This window comes from Mus caroli, chromosome 7, assembly GCF_900094665.2.
Source record: "Mus caroli chromosome 7, CAROLI_EIJ_v1.1, whole genome shotgun sequence".
Lineage (NCBI taxonomy): Eukaryota > Metazoa > Chordata > Mammalia > Rodentia > Muridae > Mus > Mus caroli.
In genome coordinates this window covers 129,898,114-129,906,494 of record NC_034576.1, presented here as the reverse complement: position 1 = coordinate 129,906,494, position 8,381 = coordinate 129,898,114, and the positions used below count along the sequence as shown (strand labels likewise).

At 49.3% G+C, this 8,381-nt stretch overlaps 1 protein-coding gene across 2 annotated transcripts in view; it reads left to right on the top strand.

Annotated features, from left to right (window-relative positions):
• Znf668 (zinc finger protein 668) overlaps nucleotides 1-5,552 on the top strand; it is a 10,917-nt gene extending 5,365 nt beyond the window's left edge. For both annotated transcript variants that reach the window (XM_021167536.2, XM_029479140.1), the window contains exons 2-3: nucleotides 3,121-3,789; nucleotides 4,182-5,552. In XM_021167536.2, coding sequence (XP_021023195.1) covers nucleotides 3,143-3,789; nucleotides 4,182-5,394 — 1,860 coding nt within the window. In that variant the 5' untranslated portion in view covers nucleotides 3,121-3,142 and the 3' untranslated portion in view covers nucleotides 5,395-5,552. The remainder of the gene's footprint in view (nucleotides 1-3,120; nucleotides 3,790-4,181) is intronic.
• The last annotated feature ends 2,829 nt before the right edge of the window (nucleotides 5,553-8,381 follow it).

Sequence of the window (8,381 nt, the reverse complement as noted above, 5' to 3'; positions counted from 1 at the left end):
TTCTCTGTGTAGCCCTGGCTGTCCTGGAACTCACTTTGTAGACCAGGCTGGCCTCGAACTCAGAAATCCGCCTGCCTCTGCCTCCCCAGTGCTGGGATTAAAGGCGTGCGCCACCACCGCCCGGTGTGACTTTTTTTTAAGATTTATTTATTTATTACATGTGAGCACACTGCAGCTGTCTTCAGACACCCCAGAAGAGGGGTCAGATCTCATTACAGATGGTTGTGAGTTTTGAACTCACATGTGGTTGCTGGGATTTGAACTCAGGACCTTCAGAAGAGCACTCTGTGCTCTTAACCACTGAGACATCTCTCCGACCTCTGACCTTTTTTTTCTTTTAAAAGAATAAAAATACGATGGGCAGAGGCCAGAGGATTTCTGTGTTCGAGGCCAGCCTGGTCTATAGAGTGAGTTCCTGGACAGCCAGGGCTACACAGAGAAACTCTGTCTCAATCCCCCCACCCACCCCAATAATAATAATAATAATGACAATGATAATAATAAAATAAAAATACAACAACAACAAAAGTAAAAATACAGATTGCAGTGTCCATGTCACCTTCATTAGATGATGGTTCTTTTTGTTTGCTTTTTACAAAAGGGTTGGGTTTTTTTGTTTTGTTTTGTTTTTTTAATCTTTGTGTTTGGACTCATCTACAAATGCCCAAGGAGCCAGAAGCCAGATCCCTGTGAACTGAAGTTGCAGGTAGTTGTGAGCCACTCAGTGTGGGTGCTGGGAACTATACTCAGGCCCTCTGGAAGAGCAGCAAGTCTCTTAACTACAGAGCCATCTCTCCAACCACTTGTTATTTTTATTACATTAGGACCTTGCTCTGTAGTCCAGGCTGGCTTCGAACTAAAGAGCATCCTGCCTAAGACTCAGAAGAATTGGGGTTGAGGGCTTGCTTCTTAGGAGTACACTGTAGCTGCCTTTAGACACTCCAGAAGATGGCATCAGATCCCATTACAGAGGGTTGTGAGCCACCATGTGGTTGCTGGGAATTGAAATCAGGACCTCTCAAAGAGCGGTCAGTGCTCTTAACTGTAGAGCCATCTCTCCAGTCTGGTCCCAGACTTCTGAGCAAGAGCTCAAAAACTTTAAACCCCAGAGTTAAGGCTCAGCCATGTTAAGTTTCTAGCTGTATGCTTGACAAGTCTCTTTACTCTCAGAACTCACTCTCATCTATAACATGAGGTCAGGGCTTCCAATTTCAGGTGAGACTCATGCCAGGTGCCACACCCAGCTGATGACTTCTGATAAGACGCCATAGTTGAGGGAAGCAGTCCTCACAGGGTCCCATGTGTTAGTACTGGTGTTACCTCAGCTTTGCAGAGGAGAAAGCTGAGGTTCTAAGATACACAGTAAATTGAACAAGAAGCCACATCAGCTGGGAGTGGTAGGGGCTTAGAGTTGAAGCTGATGGTTTGCCTTCAGAATATACTGGGTTGCACAGAACTCTGTATACTGACAGAGGGATGTAAAGAGGTTAGGATGCTGTGCAACTTGGCAAGTACTTAGTGGATGTGAGCTGTCCTAGGGATGAAGCAAGCAGAGCCTCATGCGTGCCATTGAAGAACTTTGTTGCTGGCCTACACTCCCAGCCTGGCTTTTATTTTAATTTGTTTTGTTGTTTTGCTTTGTTTCTTTTGGGGGAAATTTAGGAAGCTAGAGATATGACTCAGTGGTAGAACACTTATCTGGCCTGTATCAGGCCCTGGGTTCAAATCTTACTCTCCCACCCCACCCCCACTTCCCAGTGCTTCCTGGTATGGTGCTGACTCTACAGAGCCTTTCAGGGGCTCCATTGGTCAGCCAGGTAAACTGCTTCTATAATTATCTTTTCTGGAATAGGCCCCAACCCCACCGCCACCCTACTCTCATCCCCTTGGATGGACTCCATCCTCCTTCTCCACCCCAGCTCCTGTGGTGTACAGATGAGGACACTGGTCTGTAAACAGATCCTAGTCAGTGACGGACAATTCTGAACACAACCTGGCCTGCCACCCTCTGGGCACACCTGGCTCTCCTTGCCCACTCTCCCTTGCCCCAGCACCACATCTAAGCTTCTCTTAAGAGGATCTACCCTAATCCTCTTCCCTTCATCCCTCTGGGAGGATGAGCCGGTGTTAAGACTGATGCAGCTGTTAATCCTATTTTTTCCCAACTATGATCCTAAGAGCAGCTGTGTGGATGTTGTCTGGGCTCTTGGCCAGAAAGTAGGGACTAAGCAAGAGCTAGTATCCCAGGAGGCCTCGCTAACTCAGACACATCAGTTGTAACTGAGGAAGAGGCTCGGACTGTCAGCAGTAGGTCAGGCTGCCTTGAGAGTGAGTGAGCTCCTACCAGAGTTTTAGAGCCGGGACTAAAAGGGACTCCAGTGCAGAGGATGGACCAAAATTCCTATCTGGGGTGGTGTGCCTTATAGCTATGAGTGGTCAGAATTCTCTGAGCAGTTGCTCCTCCAGAACTGGGCCAACATACAGTGGAGACCCATTACTCCAAACACAGCCATCCACCCCGCCTAAACATTGGCTCCTCCTTTCTCTGGAGCAAGTCTGTTTTTCCCAAGCATTTGGAGATCTTAGGCCGTGGGTAGAACTGGAAAAGGAACATTGAGGAACTAGTGGAACCTAGGCATTATAGGAACGCCAAGGGCTTAGAAAACAGGTTAAGGGCAGACAGAGCTGGTCCTTTGTGATGCTGGCCCTCACTGCTTTCTACCCGTAATGAGCAGATCACAGGGGAGACTTGAATGCAGTACCAAAGGTGGGCTTCATTAGTAGGAAGGACGTAGAGGTCCTGTGGCTTGGGCTGAGGAGCATCAGGGGGAAGTATGGGTGTGATCCAGTTACCTTTGGGACTGCAGAGATGGCTCAGTGGTTAGAGTGCTTACTGTCCTTGCAGACCATTCAGGTTTGAGTCCCAGCACCCACATGGTAGCTCACAGCCTTAGGCACCAAGCATAGGCATGGGCCAGTAAACATTCATACATGGAAAATGAAAGTGATATTTTCCTTCAAGGTAGGGTCACCTCTGAGATATTAAGAGGGCTTTGGTGAAGAGGGGAGCCTAGAAAAATACAGAGGGATGGTTTGGCTCTAATTTTGCTTCTTTTGCAGAGAAGGCCTACTCACCAAGGCCATGGAAGTGGAGGCTACAGAGGCCAGGTCCCCAGGCCCCTGCTACAAGCGCTCTGGCCGCCGTTATAAGTGCCTGCTTTGTACAAAGACATTTCCAAATGCACCCAGGGCAGCCCGCCATGCTGCTACACACACACCCACAGACTGCACAGAGGAGGTGAGCGAGGCCCAGCCAAAAGTGGATACAGAGCCCAAGGCCGAGGAAGCCAGTGGAGACAAGGTATCTGCTTCAGTAGCCAAGCCCCGGCCCTATGCCTGCCCACTGTGCCCCAAGGCCTACAAGACAGCTCCTGAGCTCCGCAGCCATGGGCGCAGTCACACTGGTGAGAAACCCTTCCCATGCCCAGAGTGTGGCCGCCGCTTCATGCAGCCAGTGTGCCTGCGTGTGCACCTGGCCTCACATGCCGGTGAGCTGCCCTTCCGATGCACACACTGCCCCAAGGCTTATGGTACACTCTCTAAACTAAAGATCCACCAGCGTGGGCACACAGGTGAGCGGCCCTATGCCTGTTCTGACTGCGGCAAGAGCTTTGCTGATCCTTCAGTGTTCCGCAAGCATCGGCGCACCCATGCCGGCCTGCGACCCTACAGCTGCGAGCGCTGCGGGAAGGCCTATGCTGAGCTCAAGGACTTACGCAACCACGAAAGGTGTGATCCCTAGAGACATCTGGGAGACAGAAGTGGGAATTAGCATCTCAGTAGACTATGCCAGTGGGAAGAGCTGCGGCTGGACACTTGTCTAAAGATGGGAGCGCCTGGTTGGACAGGGATCAGGCTGGGTGGCAGAGCTAAGTGACTAGAGATGGCCTGAGAGCGGGTAAGGCTTTGTTGGCCTCTGTTCCAGGCAATATTTGGAGTCAGTCCAAGACCTGCAGGGTCTTGGGGGAGGGGCATGTGGGTAGCTCATAGGAGAGAAGTTCTATGGATTTCTTACTCATGGTACAGCTCTGTGGCTCTTAGGGAATTAGCTCCCAGACAGGCGATTGTAGGGCTCTCCCAGTGAGTGTTGCAATCTAACCAGGTCCTCCATTATTCCACAGGTCCCACACGGGTGAGCGCCCCTTCCTCTGCTCAGAGTGTGGTAAAAGCTTCTCTCGATCCTCTTCCCTCACATGTCACCAGCGTATCCATGCAGCCCAGAAACCCTATCGCTGCCCCGCTTGTGGGAAGGGCTTCACACAGCTCAGCTCTTACCAAAGCCATGAGCGCACACATTCAGGCGAGAAGCCCTTCCTGTGCCCACGGTGTGGCCGCATGTTCTCTGATCCTTCGAGCTTCCGCCGTCACCAGCGGGCACACGAGGGCGTAAAGCCTTACCGCTGCGAGAAATGTGGCAAGGACTTCCGGCAGCCCGCCGACCTGGCCATGCATCGGCGAGTACACACCGGCGACCGACCCTTCAAGTGCCTGCAGTGTGACAAGACTTTTGTGGCTTCCTGGGACCTCAAGCGGCATGCATTGGTGCACTCAGGACAGAGGCCATTCCGCTGCGAGGAGTGTGGGCGAGCATTTGCTGAGCGAGCTAGCCTCACGAAGCACAGCCGCATGCACTCCGGCGAGCGTCCTTTCCACTGTAATGCCTGTGGGAAATCCTTTGTGGTGTTATCCAGCCTCAGGAAGCATGAGCGTACCCACAGAAGTAACGAGACTACAGGAGCTGCCCCCCAGCAGGAGTTGGTGCTGGGACTGGCACTGCCTGTAGGTGTCGTAGGTGAGGGCTCAGCCGCCCCCGTGGCGGGTGCAGGGATAGGGGATGCTCCAGCGGGGCTGTTAGGATTACCACCTGAGTCTGGTGGTGTAGTGGCCACACAGTGGCAAGTGGTGGGTATGACTGTGGAACATGTGGAGTGCCAGGATGCTGGCGTTGGGGAAGCGCCTAGTACCCTGGGAGATGCAGGGGAGGTGGGGGGTGAGGAGATTGATGAGAAGCCCCCACAGTTTGTGTGTCGCGAGTGCAAAGAAACTTTCTCCACACTGACACTGCTACGCAGGCACGAGCGCTCACACCCAGAGCTCCGGCCCTTTCCCTGCACTCAGTGTGGTAAGAGCTTCTCAGACAGGGCTGGGCTCCGTAAGCATAGCCGCACCCACAGCTCTGTGCGCCCCTACTCCTGTCCCCAGTGTCCCAAAGCTTTCCTGAGTGCCAGTGATCTGCGCAAACATGAACGCACCCACCCTGTGCCCATCGGGACCCCCATACCCCTGGAACCCCTTGTGGCTTTGCTAGGAATGCCAGAAGAAGGGTCAGCTTGAAGTCTATAGATCTCCACTACACTCCAGAAGCCCATCCCTAGTCTCCAAAGCCCTGCCTCTGGGCAGCTAGCTCAACTCTTGTCCACTAAGAGCTGTGGGCAGTGGAGGCCGTTAGCACTTCTGAGGGAGACTCATTAAAGCATTGGCTTTGATCCCAAGCTGTCTTCTGTATTGTGGTTCAGTTTACCTTCAATGGAAATCTGGGACTAGCATACATTGGAAGGGCCTTGGTGACAGACAGGCTCTCACAGCTTAGCCTGATCCAGAACTCACTATGTAGTAGCCCAGGCTCACCTTGAACTCAACCAATCCTCCTGTCTCAGCCTCCCGCTACTAGGATGACAAGGGCTTAGCACCACACCTGGCCCTAAAAGGTCTTGAAATACATTGATTGCCAAAGTATATGTTGGGCTGTCTTGTGAAAGAATTTTCATGCCAAGTTGGTACCTCTGAGAATAATTGGTGACTAAAAGGTGTATTAAAAGTATTAGTCCTGGGGCTGGAGAGATGGCTCAGTGGCTAAGAGCACTGACTGCTCTTCCGAAGGTCCTGAGTTCAAATCCCAGCAACCACATGGTGGCTCACAACCATCTGTAAAGAGATCTGATGCCAGCTTCCAGGGTGTCTGAAGATAGCTGCAGTATACTTACATATAATAAATAAATAAATCTTTAAAAAAAAAAAGTATTAGTCCTGCAATGAACAAACCTATGTGGCTTTGTTTAGCCTGTACTCAGGATCATGAAACCTTTGCTGATTACCATCCTTTCACAATTAGGAAGCAGGGGCTAAACAATTACTTTTTCTCGGGGGCTGGAAAGATGGCTTCACTGTTTAAGGCTAAGGCTCACAATGAAAAAGGTTTGGTTCCCAGCACCTATACTTGTCTCTCCAACTACTTTAAAAAACAAAAGGAAACTTGTCTTTCCTGTTTATCACAGTAACAAATTAGGAAGCATATTTGGAGGGAAACAGATTTCACATTAAAACCCATGAAATACAATGAACCTTACTAGAAAAGTCTTTTTTTATATATAATTTTTAATATTTTTTATTACGTATTTTCCTCAATTACATTTCCAATGCTATCCCAAAAGTCCCCCATACCCCCCCCCCACAATGAACCTTACTAGAAAAGTCTTTACTGGGTTTGATGGTTTGTGCCTTTAATCCCGTACTCCAGAGGCAAAGGCAGTTGGAGTTTGAGGCCAGCCTGATCTACAGAATGAGTTCCAGATAGCCAGGGCTACACATAGAAACCTTGTCTCCAAAAAGAAGAAGAAAAAAGAATGGATGAAAAGAAAAGTTAAAACTATATGAAGAAATCATATATACGGCCTCAGCAGTGGGCATATGCTGTGTGCCTCAATGGACAGACTTGTTCCTAAAAGATGTTGGTAGGCTGCACCACCCAGGAGGCAGAGGGTCTCTGAGTTCAAGGCCGGCTGGGCCAACATCAGAAGACGCACGCAGAAGTTAACAGCTGAGGTTTATCTTGGCGGTGGGACACTTAACTTCCATCTGTGCGGCTCTGGGTTCTGCATACAGAATTAGGAGGGAGAAGTTGACTTGCCGAGTTCAATCCTTAAATTCGTGGCTTTTGCATTAAATCACAGTGTAGCCCAAGCTGACCTCAAACTGGAACTTCCGCTGTAGTCTCCCAAGCACATGCCAGCACACCTATCTGGTTCTTACATTTGTTGGGAAAACAGCCAGGGTTTTCCTCCCCTGTGTGTTTGCTCCCATCTCTGTATTTCATGTCAGCTGGTGGTCAGTGTAGTGAAACCAAGCTTGGGGTTTGCCACTCCTCAGATGTCTGAGGTTCGTGTCAGCCCTAGAGCTGGCTACTGCCCGCACTGTGTAACCCACCTGTAACGTTCATGTCGATCTTCCAGTGTTCTCGAGTTTATTGGTATGGCCAACGTCATCGTCGCAACTAGGAAACAGAAGTTGACGTGGGCACATGGCTTGTCACCAGCCTGATGTTTGCCTGTGTATGGATGGCTTTGAAAACATCCACGAGAACTCTGATGTGCACCATTTTGACTTATAGGAAGGATCCAGTTTTTTAACCCAATCTGGAAATCCAAAGTTGATACGGGACACCCATCTTTCTCTTTTCATTTGGTTTAGTTTTTGGTGCTGGGTGTTGAAGTTAGGGTCTCAAATGTAGTAAGTGTTTGCTCTGCTAATGAGCTACATCTCTAGACTGGATACTTTTGTTTTTTAAAAAAAACAGGTGGTGTGTTTGACATGCTAAAAACCAAAGCACTAGAATAGAACATACATAATTGGCACAAAAATTAAAGTCAGCCAGCAGAGTGAGAGAGGAGATCCAGAGATGTCCACGCCTAGATCTGTGAACTCACTATTACTTATTTTCAAGTTGTGTAGTAGTGAGAATTGAACCAGGAGCCACAGGCATGCTGGGTAAACACTATAGCATGAGCTCCAGCTCCAGCTCTTTATTTTATTTTATTTTATTTTGAAACAGCGACTAGACTGGCCTCAAACTCCCTCTCAAGGCCAGGAAGATCTGGAACCTTTTTTTTTTTTTTTAAGTTTTTCAAGACAGGGTTTCTCTGTGTAGCTCTAACTGTCCTGGAACTCACTCTGTAGACGAGGCCAGCCTCAAGCTCAGAGATTCATTTGCCTGCCTGGATAAAAGGTATATGCCACTACCTGGCAGACTTGGAAGTTTTGGTCCACCAGTGTCAGCCTGCTGGGACAGGTGTATACCACCAAGCCCAACACATTTTATTTATCATTCGTTCTTTATCGAGTTTTTGTTGTGGTTTTTTTCTTTTTCTTTTTTCTTTTCTTTTTTTTTTTTTCTGTTTTGTTTCGAGACAGTTTTGCTGTGTAGCCCCGAGTGGCCTTTAAAACCTTACAGTGGGGCTGGTGAGATGGCTCAGTGGGTAAGAGCACCCGACTGCTCTTCCAAAGGTCCAGAGTTCAAATCCCAGCAACCACATGGTGGCTCACAA